The sequence below is a fragment of the Pholis gunnellus genome (assembly GCF_910591455.1).
Source record: "Pholis gunnellus genome assembly, chromosome: 3".
NCBI classification, from domain to species: domain Eukaryota; kingdom Metazoa; phylum Chordata; class Actinopteri; order Perciformes; family Pholidae; genus Pholis; species Pholis gunnellus.
The window spans coordinates 21,073,486-21,092,434 of record NC_136529.1 but is presented as its reverse complement, the minus strand read 5'-3'; the positions used below and the strand labels follow the sequence as shown (position 1 = coordinate 21,092,434).

Sequence of the window (18,949 nt, the reverse complement as noted above, 5' to 3'; positions counted from 1 at the left end):
TCACTCCTGCGCTCGGTGTCTTTGAGGCGGGCCTAATCTAATCAGCGGAGGGGAGGCGGCCGGGCCCTGAAAAGGAGCCGGGGGAGCTTTAATTGGGCCCGCGCTGCTGGTCGTGCTGGCATGTGGCCGGAGCCCGCATCGGAGTGTGAAAGCTCCAAACAAGCCAGCCTGCCCTCTAATTCAGCCACGGGGGTCGTTGGCTCATCCGGGACCCCCCTTCCCTCCTTCTCCATGCCCACGGCCTCCCCACGGCCCCCACCGCTGGCCTTGCTTTAACAAGGCAACGGCCATTCACGTCCAGCCAGCCAGAAAGAGTAGGAAATTGGCAGCCCCTTGTCCAGGCCGACTAAGACAGAGGCCAATGGGGACTGAAAAGAACCAGAGGGGGATGAGGGATGCTTGGAAGGCAAAGCGGGGAGGAGGAGGAGCGGAGGGTGCTATTGTGGAGATGTTGCGAGGGTGTGGCTGACCGTCAACCTCAAAGGCCTTTCTCAAGTTTGAATGAAAGTCTTTTAATGGTTCATAGGAAGTCCTTCGACTCTTATGTTTTTGTCTTTTGGTGGCTCCTCTGCAGCTCTGACTTCACCTACAGAGATAGCTCTTTAGGCCTTTAGCGAGGGGAAGCGCTGTGCATTCAACAAGTGTTTGGAAACCCCCAAACGCTCTAACAGAAGCCCCCTTTTTCCTTCTTTTTTTTTCCTTTTCTTTGTTTTCATTGAATCCATTTGGTCTTTGCCCGGCGATGGCTGCTAACCTTATTAAGACTCTTGGCTTTAGTTTTGGCTGTGCCATACCTGCCACCGACGGACGAATGGACCCAACTGTTTGGCCTCTCATGAGGCGTTGGGCTGCCGCCAATCTCTCCATGCCGTCATGAATTATACATGTGTTTCCCGGTGATGATTTCAGCTTTGACACACCAACGCACATGTACTTGCGAGCGCACACACTCCTTCTCCACCCCTCTAAGGAAAGAATGCTCTTGGTTGGCAGAGCAGAGCGGCAGAGGGGCTCTTAAGGCCAGGTGCAAAGGGGGGGGGGGGGGGGGGGGGGGGGTGATGTGGGGGAGGGGAGTGGGAGTAAGGGAGGGAGTGTGGGTGAAAGGGGTAACCCGTGACTTCCAGACCAGCCTCTGCCAGGGCTGTGAAACGCTCCAGCGCTGGCAGACCCTGTCCCCTGTTCTCCTCGTTCCCTCCCTCCTTGCATCTTTCTTATCCCCCCCCTTCTTTTCTCTCATTCTCCACAGGGAGCTGGACCATAATGACATCTCGGGCACAATAGAGGACACCAACGGGGCCTTCTCTGGACTGGACAGCCTCAACAAGCTGTGAGTGTCTCCTCTGGTTCTTTCTTTTAGTTCCCTCCGCCTCTCCTTCGCTATCAACCCCTCCTTTTCTTCCCTCTGTCCTGCTCTTCCACTGACGCAGGGATCCTCTCTGCTGTTCTTCAAAAACAGAAACAGAAGTGAGCTTTCTTTTGCATCCAAACGTTTCCCTCCAAATCCCGATTCACCCTCCATTGCCAGCTAAGTTTAGCTGAGTTCAGTTTAAGGCTGCAGAGTTTGAGTTATCTGTCCCCTTTGGACCCCCACACTTCAGTTAGTAGGGAAGTATTCGCACTGAACAAAGACATATAGGGCCCCTCTTCCCTTTTTTAAAAGGCGTGTTCATGAAACATCGAAGGCAATATTGTACTATTGTACTCCTGTCATCGTGTGGAAGCTTAGGCCAGTTCCTCTCCAGTTCAATCTGGCTTTCATCTCACGATTTCATTGTTTCACTGTAGCTTCGTGGCCAAACTGGAGTCTCTCTGCTGCTAATGGTTCTAGAAGAAGACAGAGTGAATAATTTCTTTTCACAATTACTCAGCGATGTTTTCCTTAAAGGCAGCTAGTAAAAAAAGTTCAATATCGAGAGTTGGCAACTTGAGAAATGACTACGGACGAGGAATTTCTGGCACTGATGGGCAATCATCAACATGAAAAGATGATGTCCAGCCAAGATGGTTCCCAGTGTGAGCACCGCTGAAAAGAGAAAGAACGGGAGAAAGGGCTTTTCTTCGAGCTGGCAGGGGTTCGCTCCCCAATAGGCTTACTTTCTATTTCTCCTCCATGCCTCTGCTCCTCTCGTCCCCTCGTTCCCAGTCCCTGTTGTTTGGAACTGAGAGAGGGTAAAATCGAGGGCTGCATTCAGTCATCAACATCAAACGGCGCGTAAGCCCCGCCCTCTGACCCTGCCCCCCTTTTGTCACGGCGTTGGCGGAAGCGGCCCGACGCAATCCCGACGCTGGCAGAGCGGGCCATGGGAAAAAGAGATGCAGGAAAGAGAAGGAAGGGGTGAAACATCAAAGTGTCCGCCACACACACTGGGTTTTCCTAAAGCAGCTTGTGAATGCCACCACATGGGAGGGAAGTGGGTCTTACAGATCTAAGCCAAATAAAATGATGAGTAGATCTTCCATTTTATTCAGATTTTCATATTCTTTGATAGCCGAAACCTAAATTCTGGCAAAGTTAGGGTTCTTGTCTTCCCCGGGACAAGACAGCCGTTTGTTTGTGTGTACATGTGGTCGGGTTCGAACACCGGGGTCTTCATTGTGAACCGGCCAGCCGTGTCTCCTCCTTCCTGTGAAGTGAGGGCGACAACAGGAGAAGAACAAGTGAGGGGTAGTGTGTGTGTGTGTGGGGGGGGGAGATTAGGACCAGAAATCAGAGGGAGCAGCAACTGACGTCTTGGCTCAAACCCAGGCTCGACAGGCACGGACGCATACACTCACATGGTGGCTCGTATGTGGACGCACAAGCTCTGAGAAACACGCAGCCCCGCCTGCTCATTGCTGTTTAATTCTAATAAAGATAAAAGTGGTCTTTGAAGAGCAGAGTCCCCCCAACCCCGTCCAATCTCCCCCACCCTTCCTCCTGGCTAATCTCCACACAGTTCGGATTTCCAATATCTCAACCCCCCCCCCCCCGCCCACCACCACCACACACTCTTATCAGATTCAGCCTTGCTAATTGTGCTTCTCTCCCTCTTCTCTTTTCACCTTCCCTCTTCTCACCCCCTTCCTCCCCTCTCCCCCCCCCCTCTCTCTCTCTCTCTCTCTCTCTCTTCATCTATCGACACCCTTCATGTTTGGAAACGGCAGGACTCTGTTTGGAAACAAGATCAAGTCGGTGGCCAAGAAAGCCTTCTCTGGCCTGGAAACCCTGGAACACCTGTGAGTATCTCACAATGCTTGGCTGCCCCTCCTCCCCGCCGGAGTGAGAGTAAGGAAGAGAGGGTGGAGTGTAGGGTGGTTGGGGGGGGAGGGATTGCCAAAAGTTGCTGGCAGACTGCTAGCAATTTAATAGCGTCTTTGTAAAAGGAGAAGACAGAGGCTTTTTGCGAGCGCCCAGCTGCTTCTTTCTCGTTAGCCTAGCTCGAGCTCAACTTTGGCCTTTTTTTCCTGTTCTTCCTGCCTCTGCGCAGGAACAAAGTTATTGAGCATATGGCGAGCTCCGCAGAAGAAATGGAATTCCTATAAGCTCTTTCACAGGCCTTCGTCGAATGAGGGCAGGGAGGGATGGAAAAGCTGGCATGTAGCACACTCAGACAGACGGTGCCTTGATATTTCCACCTCGGCTGAAAGTCAGATCCTCGCTAATGAAACCCCGTGTGTGGCTGGAATGTGTATACAGTTAACATGTGCGATGTCCCAACAGGGTCCTGGGAGAGAATGCCATTCGTTCCATCCAGCCTGATGCCTTCAGCAAAATGAAGAACCTCAAAACCCTGTGAGTACTGTTGATGCATTCGCACACATACACATCATCCGTGTGCACGACTCAGCCGCAGAAACAGGCCGAGCGGCATCAAACGGGATTGAAACCTCAGCGCTTTTGGCATCCGTGCGCACAGTATCAGAAACACATATTCAGTTACACGGTGCAATGGGCGTGATATATACCACATGTACTTACTAACCCCCCCCCCCCCCCCCCCCCCCCCCCCCCCCTCCCCTGTACAGTGACATTCAGAGCGACAGCTTCCTGTGTGACTGCCAGCTCCAATGGCTGCCCGACTGGTTGGTGACGCGTGGTCTGCAGGCCGGGGTCAATGCCACCTGTGCCCACCCGGAGAGCCTGAAGGGCACGAGCATCTTCCAGGCTCCGTCCAACAGCTTTGTGTGTGGTGAGTTGTGCGTGTGTTTATGTGGGCGGGGGTGTTGTTCACGAGGGAACGTTTAAGTCACTTTGTCGTTCAACTCACTTTGCCTTTTCTTTTTATCTCGTCCTTCCAATAACTGTCCTCACTCTGGGACTCCTCTTCCTCCTTTTCACATGCCGTCTTTTGCCTCTCCTCAGACGACCTTCCGAAGCCCCAGATCACCGTGCAGCCGGAAACGTCTGTGACGGTCCTCGGCAGCGACGTGCGTCTCACCTGTACGGCCGCGAGCAGCAGCAGCTCCCCGATGAGCTTTGCGTGGCGCAAGGACCAGGAGCTGCTTCGCCACGCGGAGACGGAGAACTACGCCCACGTGCGCGCTCACCACCAGGGCGCCACATCCGACGTGCCAGGCGCAGCTGGAGGCGTGATGGAGTACACCACCATCCTGCACCTGCGGCACGTCACCTTCGCCCACGAGGGCCGATACCAGTGCATCATCACCAACCACTTCGGCTCCACCTACTCCAGCAAGGCCCGCCTCATCGTCAATGGTAGGTGTTCTTTCTCCGTAAAGGACTAGAGCCTCTTTGTTAAGATGGACTATATTATTATCATGGAGGAGGAGAACTGGTTTCATTGTGGTTGTAAAAGGTAAGATGGCAGTGAACATGTGAGAGGAACATGGAGGAATACAAGTGGTCCAGTGTCGAGATAAACAGAGACAAAACACTCCAATATCTGCTGATATGTGTGTGATTACATAATGTCCAACAGATACAATGCCTGTTCAATTGTCCCGTTTGACAGTGGAGCGATGGAGATTAGTGGCCACGCTGAGTTCTGCTCTTTCCCTTGAATAAAGTCTTCACTCTCACTCGCCGGGCCTCCATCTCTCCTAGGATGGTATTCGGAACAAATTGATTTATCTGCATGTCAGCGCTAACACGGGCCATCTCCTCTGCGCTCTGTCACTCGGCTTTTCGGCAGGTGGAGAGTAAGAATCTTGAGTTTTGGATGCCTGCCCGAGTCCGCATCAGACCTGTAGCTGCTTCTTGGCTTTGTGGCGTAATGGCGGAACTATTTTGTGATGTAAGGGTTACCTATAGAGGTTTGCATCATGGGTACTTGCCCAGAAGTTCAGTGGTTTGGATGCCAGCACCAGCTGTGAAAGCGCGGGTCGGGAAACTGAGCGCGCAACGCTCTGTAATCCCGAACAACTGCCGTCAACGTTCTTAACCCGAAACCCGAAACGATACTGACGCAAGCGGTGTCTCTCCTCTGTCCACAGTTCTCCCATCCTTCATGAAGACTCCCCGGGACAGCACCATCCGGACGGGCCACACCGCGAGGCTGGAGTGTGCCGCGGAGGGCCACCCGGCGCCGCAGATCGCCTGGCAGAAGGACGGCGGCACGGACTTCCCCGCCGCCCGGGAGCGCCGGATGCACGTCATGCCCGACGACGACGTGTTCTTCATCATGGACGTCAAGCCGGAGGACATGGGCGTGTACAGCTGCACCGCCAAAAACACGGCGGGCACCGTGTCCGCCAACGCCAGCCTCACCGTGCTGGGTAAGACGGCACATTTTTTTGACTTTTGGCTACAGTTTTCCCACATCCACAAGAGAAATTAGCACTTAGTAAAAAGCTTGGCGCTCAGTTGGGAGTTGGTCAGTCAGAGGGCGCAGAATGAGAGGCTTTATATTTTTCTTTTCTCGGCAGCTGTGGCCTTGCTGCAGGTCAATGGCCAAAGGTCACAGTTGGGGGGTCAAAGGGGGGATGGTGGGGGAAGCAAGGGGGGGGGGGGGGACGACTCACAGAGGGGTGTTTGTTAGGCATTCCCACCCACCCTCCCACCTTCTCCTCTCTCGGTGGGAGAGACAGTCATGGCTGCTTCACTGCAGGCCTCAGTGCTCCCAGTTTATTGGCTGTTTTACACCGTTAAATCAAACAAAACGGAGCTGCTCTCCTATAACCATCCCAGGACATAGATCATCTTTGTCCTTTGTCTTTGAGCGGAGCAAAGCAGTCCCTTGTTAAACAGAGCTTAAGAAGCGAAAATGGGGGGGTTTCTTTGCGAACACATGATATTCACAAGCCTTAAACTTCCCTGAAAGAGCTCAGAAGCAACTGTTTCTATTTCTAATGTGGTCCGACTGGTAGCGGCGGTATTTTAGGGGACTCATTTGCATATTGTGCAGCTTGAGAGAGACTTGGGAGCTTAAACCGCTGTGAAGTCTGAGCGCTAATCCACTCAACAATGTAAAATATCGACGCAAGCGACCAATGCCTCTGGACTGAAGCGGTGATGTTTGGGTTTGAGAAGCGGAGGGGAAGGAGAGGGGGACGGGGGGGGTGACTGCAGTCGAGGGGCCCCTGTCTGGAAAAGAGTGGCGGGGGAGAAAAATGGGAGCCAAAGAAGAACTGGAATGGTGGAGTCAGTTTGTGGGGGAAGGTAAATGGGATTTAGAGAAAAGAAAGGGGGGGGGGCGTAGTAGAGAGGGGGGGATTGATGGAGAGGTAGAAAGTATTGATAGAAGAGAGAGGGGCGACTGAAGTGGGTTAAGTGAGATCTCTTAATCTGTGTATGTCCCACTGTGAGGGGAAGTGCTCAGTCTGAGAGGAGAGGCCTACCTTAACACACACACACACACACACACACTCGGTTCAATGTGCTCCATTCAGCAGAATGTGAGGTTTCCAGGGAAACGGTGAAAACATTGTTCTGAGGAGGATCCTGTCCCGAGAGAAGTCTTGTTTGTGTGCTGTAATTAAAACGTATGGACCAAGTGAAGTGATTTCAGAATCTGTCAGCAATACAGATATGACCTCAGATGTATAAATAGGATTGTTAGATGAGACCGTCATTATGAGATAAGCTTTCAGTGGTCGGATATCAAAGTCAGAACATCACACTTTGTGCTCGGCCTATCAAGCTGACTCACCTCGCAGTAATCGATACCGTGAACAGGCGGAAACCCGAGAACGGACACCGAAAGCTTCGGTGCGAGAGAATGACAATAGCATAATAGGAATCGCGTACCTCAGGAATCCTAACCGCTCCTCTCCTTACACAGAAACGCCATACCTGGCCCAGGACCTGGAGGACCGCAGCGTGGTGGTCGGCGACACAGTGGCCCTGCAGTGCAAGGCCCTGGGCAGCCCGCCGCCCCGCATCACCTGGCTGCGCAACGACCAGCCGCTGCGCCCCTCCGACAGACACCACTTCACGCCGGGGAACCAGCTGCTCGTCATCGGCTCCGCCTCGCTGGAGGACGCCGGCCGCTACACCTGCCTCATGTCCAACACCCTGGGCACGGAGCGCGCTCACAGCCAGCTGGTGGTGAACGGGCGCCGCGGCCCCTGCCAACCGCCGGCGGGGCCCAGCACGGTCACCATAGGGATCGTGGTCATCACCGTTGTGACGAGCATCGTGGTGACGTCGCTGGTGTGGGTGTGCATCATCTACCAGACCCGGAAGAAGAGCGAGGAGTGCAGCGTCACCAACACAGGTGAGCTGGGATCTACGCTGCCCCTTCATCATGGGTAGAAATAGCAATCTAGGAGGATCTAGCTAAAAGAGGAACAATATATATATATATTGACTAATTGTGTCACAGTATCCACAGCCCTGGTTGTAATGTCTTGTGTCGGGCTTTTTCGTTTCTTCCAGATGAGACGATAGTTCCTCCAGACGTACCCAGCTACCTCTCCTCCCAGGGCACGCTGTCCGAGCGGCAGGATGTGTGTATCCGAGTGGAGGCCGGCGGCGGACCTCAGCCCAACGGACACATCGTGGACCCCACAGGTACCCGACAGCTCAGCCTCTGCCCCCGACCCCCATCAAATGTTTACGCTCCCCCAGCAGTTTTCTCCCACTTCCCATGAGCAGAGTCTGCGTGTTGCACGATGAAAGGCGCACCGCCTTCCGTTGAAGGCCTGCTCGGCATCAGAAATAATTACCGCGGACACCCCGTTACCGCAGTGTCGACATCCGGTTGTTGATTTTTCTGTTTCTAAAGTCATTTATTTTCCCTCTCCCCCGCCTGCAGGTTTCGACGGCGCAGTGGCGTGCACAGATTGCATGGAGAACGGCAGCAGCTACTCCAAAGATTCCGACTACCTGACGCACGGGTTCGGCCCTCCCGGAGGCTCGGAGTACCAGCAGTACTCTGTCCCCCCGCCGTACTCCCACTGTTATCCAGGGGAGCTGCTCGACGCGGGGCCACACTCGAGCCCGCTCTGCAACGGGACACCCAACGGGATCCGGAAGGACATTCAAGGATCCACGTTTCCAAAAAACCACAATACGTTACAGCTGAACCAACAGGATAAAAAAGGTAAGGGGATCAGAGTGCAGCGAGTTTAGAAAAAGTAGCCCCGCAGGACCTGCACTACGACTGCTAACAGATTCCAACAGACTTCTCCCAAAGACAAAAACACTCATCCGGGGGGCTTTTTAAAGTTGCTTTTCTAAGAATATCATTTATGTTATGAAATTATTAGGAATTTAGGAACCGTTGTCAAAGCAAATTCCCTTGAACATGATACTGATGCGTTGGCTCCTAACAGAATTTGACAGTGTATCATAGTTGCACGCCCAGAGCCACACTGGATAGCTCTCTGAGAGATACAGCAGAGAAGCACCGAGTTCTCCAGTTGCACGTCTGGGCCCGTTCAGGGATTCAGCCTCTTTGGCAAGCAGTAATACCCGTGGAATTGGCCTCCAAATACCAATTCTCACCTTCACATGTCAACGCGGCAGCCTTATGCATACATTCCACTCCCTCTGTGTCCTAAAGCTGAATGCATATTTGTCCGCACACATGCCATCGTCACTGACTTCTCCCTCCCTCCCTCCCTCCCTCCCTCCCTCCCTCCCTCCTTCTTTTTCTTTGTCGGTCAGTGAGCAGAGCGGGACAGACGCCGGCGTGCGCCCCGTCGCTGGAGGACTCCTTCCACAAGCCGGTGAAACTGCCCGGCGTGACGAGCCGCGGCGGTCTCGACAGTGACTGCGAGTCTGAGCTCAGGCAGACTCTGCTGTCCAACGGACACACCCTCAGAGTCTCTCAGAATGACAGCGCCCCCCTAAGGAGAACCAGCGACTAGCAGGCGCTCCATCCAGCACGAAAAGCTGACTCGCAGTAGCGGAGAGGACTTTTCATTTTTTTTTTTGCACTGGGAAATAAACTGCTACCTCATATCGAGGCGATTTTGATCCTGAGCCCTCCTGGATCTGGACTTGAAAGAGAGCACCAGGAGAGTGAAGAGACGAGGGGGGGCATCCGGAGTTTGAAGGCGGAGCTTGTGTGGGTGGCGTCCCATCTGAGCGTTATCAGCTGTACATAGTTTAAAAACCTTCCTTTTTGGGAGGTGACCAATAAGAATTCTAGCTCCAAAAAAATGTGACTTGCATTTGAAGCATGTAAATGTAGGGAATCTTGTACAGTGTATGTTTGTGCAAGGGGGGGAAAAAAGAGAAATATGCCTTTGGACATTTGACTGTACATAAGAGTTTTCTTATATTATATATTATATAACTTTTACAAAAGAGTATTTGAATTTATGTGCATGACAAAGAAAGGAGTGATGGTATTTTTATTTTTATTCAAAAACAACACAAACAGCCTTCTTCAGCTTTTACCAACGTTCAGCTGCGGTGCCTTAATGCATGATCAAAGAAAACCCAACTTGTAATCGCATATATCAAGAGACCTTTTTTTGTTTTGTGAGAGATACTGGTACGCTCTTTATAGCAAACAAAACAAACACTTGATTGCACTTGAATGTTTTTTTTTTTCTTCTTTTTTTGGGACAAACGCTGCCGACCATGGCCTTACAGAAACACAGTTCACATCCATTGTTATCGTATGAAGGAAGAGCTTTGATGTAAATTATTTTTGGTACGTCAGGCGGTTCATGCTGGCATATTTGTGGGCCGTCAGGTTAAAGCACTTTTTTTTTTTTTTTGTATTCCCGTCATAAACGAGTAGATTGTTATCGGCCGACCAGAAAGTAAAACCCGTGAGGAGACATTCTTATTTTGTCGCGGTGAAAGTCGACCGTACATACCGTTCCATTAAGGCTCTTCCACCTGTTTCACAATACTACTAAGTAACTGAGAAGCTGCTCTGAGAAAACATTAGTCTCTGACTCTTGATTCGTGTCCTTATTTGTCTAAGAAAGTGACTTTTTGCACCCAAACTTAGGCTGACGGCTGTTTTGTTGTGTTACTGCTGTAATGTGCCTCAACATCCACCGTCGTGCATTCACAGGTGAACGGCGGGGCGCTCTGCCTCTGTCGCATCACCGCAATGTGACAATGACTTTCTCATCATCGCTACAGTCCGATAACGTTGGAGGTAGCTAAAAAGGTTTATGCTGTGAACAGTTGGGGGAAAGCTTGTGAAATGTGCTCGAACCAAACTTGGGAGGTTTTAACTCGGCCGGTGTTTCCCTGGACGCACTGGGTCAGAACTCAAGTCGAAAGCGGTCACATTGCCTAAACGCACGCATGCGTTTTCTCCAGTCTGAACTGTGTTCCGTTACCAGTGGCCTTATCGAGGTGGACCGGAGGACACGCTCCTCCGGTTACACCTGATAGCACCTATCAAGAGATGGTTTTACCAGCAAGACCAATCAGAGATCACTGCTGGGAAAACCAATCCCAGTGGAGCAGGTGAAAGGGACAAGAGAGGGAGAGGGAGGGAGAGAGGTGCAGTTCACGTTCTGAGTAATTTATTGAAAACCGTTGTACCAATGTCAAAGCTGAAACCGTGAAGTGTCTAACATGGCATTGAAGTGTCTAATAAAAAAAATCACATTTTGCTATTATTGGGAGCGTTTTGCCCGTTTTTCCTTTCCTCTATCTATCTATCTATCTATCTATCTATATATCTCTATATAAACAAACAGAATGAAAGGAGTGTTAAACAATAGAGTCCAAAAAGAGCTGAGGCAGCATTTAGCCCTGCTCACATGTGAGAGTGGTTATGGAGAAGCCATCAATTCATAGACGATGAAATCCAGAGACCTTGATCCTCAAAGCAGTGAAGTGGCTTCTGCCTGGCACACACACACACACACACACACACACACACACACACACACACACACACACACACACACACAGCGCTAATCTTCCGACCAGGAATGTGTCCTGGATCCCTGAAGCTCTAAAGACAGCAGGCATTTATTTTCCTTCTGCGGGCTGTTTAAAATATTTGCCATCAACTTGGGCTGATTGAGGGTCAGTTGCTGACCAGAATTTGCATTCCAGATGGATGTGTGTCACGGGATGATTGACGCGCTACCGGCCCGTGGCCTCCACCAATCACACGCCGACTATTGTTGTCCCAACAGCCCAGGGACGGGCAGCGTGACGAACACTCCCACCTGTGAGGCCATCCGTCTCCTTCACCAGCTCTGCAGATTTACCTCTGTAGTGACTGCAAGGACGACACTGAGCTAATTCAGTGAATGCAAGAAGTGGAAAACACACCGACACGAACCGTTCCTGCGTATATCATTTAAATAATCCTTCAGTGAGACGTAGAGGAGGGATTTTCCAGTCTTGTAATACATTAGTTTGGATAGATGTGTGCTCTAAGTTTGTTTGGTTACAAATGAGAACATGCTTCTTAAACTTGTCGACCATTGAATGAATCCCTGAGAAAACCAATAATTCACTTCATGAAAATGCATTTAGGTGAACAAAAAATATGAATAATTTCCTCACTTGATCAAGTCAAACAGATAGCTTCTTAGGTTTGAGTACTTTGTTTACATGGGCGACTCCTAAGTCATCTGTCTGAACCTTAAACGATTTAAGAAATGGACTTAAATACATTAAAAGTATAACTGTAGCAACGGTCACTGCGTGTTCAAATACTTCGAGGTGCTGGTAGGTGGCTTTTACTATTCGACGGAGCCAGGCTTTGTGCTAAGCTAAGCTAACAGGATGCTGGCTGTGGCTACCTGTTTAAAGCAAACACAATAGCGTATCAACCTAGCTCTCAGAAAGAAAGCAAATAAACAAATAACGTTTTGCAGTGAAAATCCATCTTTTCAACACTTACTATAAGTACCTTCATTGGTAGAGGAGTTAACACATTTCCTCACAAAACTATAGCTACTTATGTAACACCATTGCTCTATTGATTAACACATTTCGGATAAGCCTGTAGTTTCACAGGTTTGAGATTAAGAAGTCAGCCTGTATACTAATTCTTTCGACAAGAGCTCCAATGTCAAATCAATGAACCGTCCAATCAAGCCAACTAATACAAATATTTCACAATAAGCACAACAGATATACCCCAAAGTAATAAAAGAAAATGCTTCTTAAGTGTTAAGTTAAAGCTCTTGCAGGTGGATGAGCTCAGTTGTGCTCCAGAGGGAATTTAACAATGGTGTCCCTCCACCGGTGGGTCTCTTAATAAAGGCGGTCTGGCTTAGCAGAGAGAAAAATATGGATAAAACATTAAAAAGATCATGAAACCAAGTAGAGGGAGATCTACAGGGTAGATTACAGCGGACCGAATCACCAAACCTCAACTCAAAGCATAAAAAGAGACAGTCTTTAATACCACAACTCATTGATTCACACACACACACACACACACGTTTAACAGTAAAGATGGGTCATGTGACAGGGCGTGGCTTCATTCAACCAAACCACTGGTGTTGTTACAGAAGTGTGTGCGCTCAGCCCGTTAAACTCAGGGCACTGATGAGCAGGAATGCAGCACCCTGGGTAATGCCACCAGGCCTGTGGACGACTCCTCCAGGGGACGAGGTTGCTGCTTCCGGAGTCGCCGTCCGTCCACCAAGTCGGGTCTCGGGACAGTCGCGGAGGACGAGCTGCTACAGCAGAGAGCGGCGCACCTTCTCGTAGGCTCCCAGGAAGATGAAACCTCCCACGCTGATGAAGGCCGTCCTCGGTATGCCGCCCGCAAACAGACTGCAGAGGAAGAAGGGAACAAGCGACGCAGGATATGAATTCTGAAATCACTATTATTAATGCAAATTCAAGTAAATCGTTGTCTCAGAGATATTTGGATTTTGCTGAAAAAAACCCACTAAAATCTATCACCGTGTACTGCAATAACATGATTATAAAGGTTGTGTTAGTGCGATACAGTATAGTGCTGTTTAAGTTGTATATGACTTATGATTGACACACGTTATATGATAAACAATACTATTATAGCAGTAAAGATCCCTCTTTCATTCACTGTTTTCATCATTTGATTTCAATGTTCATACACTGTATAGATATAGATAATTAATACTGATAGAAACTAAAGGTTCATTACATTTATGTGACAACTTATAGCTAAATGTATGACTAGTTTGAGCTAGTTTTACAAGGTTCATACTAAACCCACTAAGACAAAGGTGTCAAAGCGGAAAAATATTTGTTTATTTTGCCCAAAATATTTGCAATTTCTTAGGTTTGCCACATGCACACACCTGAACCTCATCTAGCAGGACCAGTTACAGAGGGAAGTAGGTTTTTCTCCAAAGTTTGCCTGCTGCAACTTTAATTATCCCCACGAAAAAAGAAAAAAAAAACCCCTGTGAACAAAGCCGAGGGAAAGCCGTATCGGGTATCACGCCACCGATAGAAAGTATCTGTGAGTGATTTACGGGGCCCTTCGTGGAAGCAGGGCCTCATGTTCGGGTGCATAGGCTCCACGGGAGGGTGGGGGGGGGGGGGGTCAGGCGTGAGGCCCTGTTGGTGGAGCCACTTTACAGAGAGGGCAACAAGTTACGGCGACGGAGGCCCAACAAGAAGCCGTTGACGTTGCGGGGGGTCAGAGGATGTGATCCGCCGTGAGAGAGCCCAACAACCATCCCCCCCCCCCCTCTCTCCCACCCTTCCTGCTACACACAGCTGTTTTTGGGATTAGGCTTCAAGCCCCCACCCTGAGGCCTCCCTGGAGCTCTCATTCCCCCCTTCCTTCTCTCTCTCTGTGCATGACTGATGGCCGAATGACATCCACACATGTCCATCTGCTGTCCATCCACTTCTCCCCGTCGATCTGTCCAGCGACGGCCCCCTCAGCTGGCTCAGTTGTTGGGGGATTTCTCCTCCGTCTTCCCACTTCTCAGACACGCGCTCAACTTCGTCTGTTCGTCTGTCTTTTCGTTACTCTCTCTCTCTCTCTGCGTTTTTATTTTCCCCCCATTCCTCTCTGCCTGTCTCTCCCTCGCCGTGAATTTGCATACCAACACCTTTCCGCCTGCCAATCCGCCCCCACGCTCACATGGTCGGGCCCTATCCAAGCCAGATGTAACGGATGAAGCGTATTGTGTGTTTGTGGATGTGTGCCTGTGAGTCTGCGTGAGGAGAAACGTCTGCGCACACAAAACCTTGTCTGCATTCATCATCTGTGTGTGTTGGTACTTGTGTTTCTGTCCATTTCAATAAAAAAAGGTTCTCTAATAGGCCGTTTTTTAGGGCAGACGTTTTCACCTGTTATGGTGTTACTAAAAGCGTTAAAAGGGAAAAATCTGCCACCTTTTATGTGGATGTCCGATCAGTACTGATGTTAAATGTAGCCCACTTAGGAAATACACTCCCCAGTGTTATCTCTCCTGCTGCGGAGCCATGCCGGATGTGCCTACATGTACCAGGATGCATTGCGCGCGAGCGGCGACAAAATAAACTCAATGAAGGAAATATTCTTACATCTAAACAGATGATTCCGAATTCAGGTTTCTCTTCGACACAGCGCTAACACTAGCTTAAGTTCCTTGTCCACTGATTGTAAAACCTACTTCATTCAAACGGGACATAAAACATAATAAAGCTCACGTCTTGGTGAGTCTTTCCACTGATCTTCTCATCACATTTTGGCGTCATGGATTGATCTAGAGTTCATCGCATTACAACTCCATGATCTTTTGCAACGACGCATTTACTTCTATGCTGACAATCAAGAAAGAAGTTGCCATTGCTCCAGAAAGCTAGAAAGTGGACCTTGATTTAGTGCTTTGACACTTAAAGTGCAGCGTTCACTGTAAATCTGAGATTTGGGTCATTGGACAGCTTGTGTCAGGGATCTCTCAGCCATCCCAACTATTCACACAACTCCACGTTTCAGAATGCCTCGGCCCAGATCGGGTGTTTTTAAAAGTCAGCCAGCGAAGGCATCGCCTAAAAGAGAGCGTATGCGTGAGACGGAGAATCCGAGTGTGTTTGTGTAAGCACGGACTGGTGTAAAGGCTACAAATAAACACAGAGACATTAGTCAGACGTCCTTGTCGTGCCCTTCAGCGTGCTCTTTCCATCTCAACACAGCTTTCCATCACCATCTGCTGAAACGTTAAGTCACGGACCCGCAGCAGGAAAGTACTCACACAGCGATATTACGCATGATATCCAAAGCGAATCAAAGTACAGAAAGCGTGTACACTGAGCAGCTGGACAGCTAAACAACGCGGTAGACGCAACACGTCCTGACATACTCCGCTCCATCTTCTCATGTGATGGGCCGGATTGCCAGCAGTGTGAGGAATGAACTAAATTTAAACTCAACGCTCTTGTTTTGTCTCAGCTCTCTTGACTACTGTTACATTTCCTGTCTGGGATCAGACCCACCTGTGGACTCTGAGACGTCAGAGCAGAGCCAGAGCTCAAATATTCCCCCCCCCCCCCCCCCCCCCCCCCCTCCGGCTCCCCCAGGTGCACTGACTCACTCTGACATCACAGCCTGGCCAGCCACCGAGAGGTGTCATCTCCCTATTGTCGGGCCAATCACCTCTCCTGAGGAATCGGGACTAAATATAGTGTCGAGGCACGAGAGGAGACCGCAGAAGAGCAGCGGTGAACTCAAAAGTTAATGCCGTGGCTTGCTGCTGCAAAAAAAAAATCCTCAAATGAATGTGGGACCACATTGTTTGCCACTTGTGTAGGAGCAAGAAGAAATGCTGGGGTAATGCAACTTTTTCATTTGGAAAAATCACAAGAAAGAGAGCAGCGTTAACCTCTGTGGGTCTTCATCAAAACAGAGAAAGAAACATCAGCTTGATGTTACACTAAGTCCTTCAGTAGTACTTGAATTTCAGGGACAAAAGATGGATATTGATAACAAAAGTCAAGTCAAAAACAAACAGCAGTTTCCAAAAAAAAGCACAAAACACCAATGTGTCCTTCCAAACACCACACACACAGTGAAGGAGACAGACTGTGTCTGTGGCTTTAGGGCTGATTCTCTGGGAAAGGAGCGCATTGCACATGTGTGCCAACAACACACCTTTATAACCTTTAAGTCTAGTAATACTCTATAGTTTCTTAATTGTCAAAAGTGCTCAACTTGTTCATCTTAATTTGTTACGGCGAACAACAAAGAGTCCCGATGCCATAAAAGCACAAATAAGGCTCACCACACATTTCCAGAGCGTCTGCTTTGTTGTGAGGACGACGGTGCAAACATGTCATTTGTTTACTTTTCCCCGCCTCACATGAGGCACAAAGCAGACACAGCCCGGAGGACACGTCGCTTATTAGTCTTTGTTTTGACACGATTCCCGGTGCAGTTTGGTAACTGGGGGAGGCCGGTGTGTGAGCTCCACTGCTCTCTGCTAACCCGGGGTCTCTGGGGCACGGCACACACATGGAAGCACTTTAGAGCTTCACTACACTGCAATTGGGCCTATTACCATAATTACAGCTTTAAAGCCCCAGCAATTTGTATCAGGCATGCACCAGCGCAACCACCGGGCCTTTGGCCCTGCGGAGCAGCACCCCCCCCCGCCCCCCCCCCCCCCCCGTGCTCTCTACACACTCTCTTTTGTCTCTACTCTCATTCTCTTAGTTGCTCTCTCTTTCTTTCTTTTTTTCCCTCAATCTCCACCTTCTCTGGTTACATCAATATCAGGAGAGAGAATGATTTTTTTTGAGGAGCTCATCATGTTGTAGAGCTCACGGAGGTTTACAGCTGGCCTTCGGAGGAAGAGATAGAGGAGGATGGAGAGAAAGAAACACATCAAAAGGTTGCTGTGTGGTGCGGAGGTGGGAGACGGGCATCAAAGAGCTCCCCTGTACGTTACCACTTGGTTACTGTTGCAGCTGGGAGAGAGGGATTTTAGGGTTTTGCATAGAGGGCCCGCCAACTATCAGCTCATTGAGATCGTGCAGTAGTCTCTCACATGAGCTTCATTCAAATTGAAAAGGCTGGCTTATTACTGAATTCTGAAAGCAGTTTGTAGGGAATCACCCGTGGCTCATATTAAATACAAAAGCTGAAATGCAATTTGTCTTTTGATTAGATTCCAGCACCGCAGTCTACACAAACAAAACAACAACACAGTGTTTATGAGTGCGTTTGTGAGACAGAGAGCCGGAGAGAGACGTCCCACCGGTGTTTGGCCCGGTCCCAAACCAAATCTGCAATGAGCATTAAGCCGAGGTGCTTCTTAACTAAATGACGGCGGCTTGTGCACAAGCGGGCCAATTATTCACCGCGGCTGAGGGTTTGTTTTAGTGCTGGCAGCCCTCTGCGGCCCCATTAGACCTGGCCTTTTGTCCGGTGGGCATCATAAACACATCAAAACACTCAAATAAACCCTTCCACTCGGCCCCTGAAACACCTTAATCAATAGGACAGTGCAGCGAGTGGGCAGGAAAAGCTTTTAAACATGTCATTTTTCAGCCGCGGCTGTAAATTCACGTCCCCCCCCTCCCCCCCACACCCCACCCCCCCCCCCCCCAGAAGAGCAACTCTATCATCAAACTTGATTACGTGAGGGATCAGGCAGAGTCAAATCAAATCATGTGAAACAGAAGGTCTTTTAAATGGGCTGGGATAAAACAGGTTGTGTTCCGTGTTAAACGATCACGATGGCCTTCGAACATATCGCTAACATGTAGACGCACACTCACCCTGAAAGGCCTTGGCTCTTCCACACGTCGTGGAGCACTAGCGGGATGTTGCCCCTCGCTGTGGCCGACCCGGCCTGGAGAGAGAGAGAGAGAGAGAGAGAGAGAGAGAGAGAGAGACAGAGAGGAGGGACAGAAAGAGGAAAATAGAGGCATGATGACGGATGGATCGTCTCCTTCACTTCCTGCTTCTCCAACAGACACCCTGTTTAGTCTTCCTCAGCTGAGCTTCCTTCGCCCCCCCCCCCCCCCCTCTCCCTCTTTTCATTCCTCTGTGTATCCCTCTGTTTCTCCTCATGGACAGCTGTGTCAGCGAAGGTGACACCTCCAACACCCACCCAGGCACCTGCCATTTGCCCACCCAAAAACACACTCAACAAGTTCTCCCCGTCTCCCTCCACGCCCGTCAGTCTGGAACTTTATATTTACACAATACGGCTCAGCCGGCCAGGGAGTTTTTAATCCATCACTGTGGAGTGGCAGAGAGGGGGACGAGAGCTGCAGGATTGGGCCAGTCGGGGTTAAGTGAGGGTGGGTGCTGGCAGAAACAGAAACAGACAGCGGAGGGCACAGTAGAATGAGGAGAAGCGAGTATGTGTGTATGTGCGTGCACGCCAAATCTAAGCTACAGCTCACTGAGCATGTTGGAAACAGTTGGCGGCATCCGCCGAAAATTGCGACTCCCAGATCTGCTGGAACGAGCGTGGAAGATTCCCACATTTCATTCATGTGAGGAGGGAAGAAGAAAAAAACCCACCCCTATTCCTTATGTTTCTGTTGGAGACAGGTGGCTGAGATTTGACTCATCTGACAAGTTTTCTTTTCCTTCACCGCTGTGGAACGGTGCAAGGGGGGAATGGAGGAAGAGGGTGTCCAAAACACACAAACACACACACACACACACACACACACCTGTGT

The 18,949-nt window shown here is 49.9% G+C and overlaps 2 protein-coding genes across 2 annotated transcripts in view; one reads left to right on the top strand and one right to left on the bottom strand.

Moving 5' to 3' along the window:
* lrig1 (leucine-rich repeats and immunoglobulin-like domains 1) overlaps positions 1-10,974 on the top strand; it is a 33,330-nt gene extending 22,356 nt beyond the window's left edge. The window contains exons 9-18 of the mRNA XM_079186265.1: positions 1,247-1,327; positions 3,145-3,216; positions 3,701-3,772; positions 4,006-4,169; positions 4,343-4,696; positions 5,434-5,715; positions 7,221-7,655; positions 7,817-7,951; positions 8,196-8,483; positions 9,050-10,974. Coding sequence (XP_079042391.1) covers positions 1,247-1,327; positions 3,145-3,216; positions 3,701-3,772; positions 4,006-4,169; positions 4,343-4,696; positions 5,434-5,715; positions 7,221-7,655; positions 7,817-7,951; positions 8,196-8,483; positions 9,050-9,252 — 2,086 coding nt within the window. The 3' untranslated portion in view covers positions 9,253-10,974. The remainder of the gene's footprint in view (positions 1-1,246; positions 1,328-3,144; positions 3,217-3,700; positions 3,773-4,005; positions 4,170-4,342; positions 4,697-5,433; positions 5,716-7,220; positions 7,656-7,816; positions 7,952-8,195; positions 8,484-9,049) is intronic.
* Positions 10,975-12,894: 1,920 nt separating this feature from the next.
* The window catches only part of slc25a26 (solute carrier family 25 member 26), a 45,229-nt gene continuing 39,174 nt past the window's right edge, over positions 12,895-18,949 (bottom strand). The window contains exons 9-10 of the mRNA XM_079184718.1: positions 18,035-18,108; positions 12,895-13,105 (exon numbers count right to left, since the gene is read on the bottom strand). Of these exons, the coding sequence (XP_079040844.1) occupies positions 13,009-13,105; positions 18,035-18,108 (171 nt within the window). The 3' untranslated portion in view covers positions 12,895-13,008. The remainder of the gene's footprint in view (positions 13,106-18,034; positions 18,109-18,949) is intronic.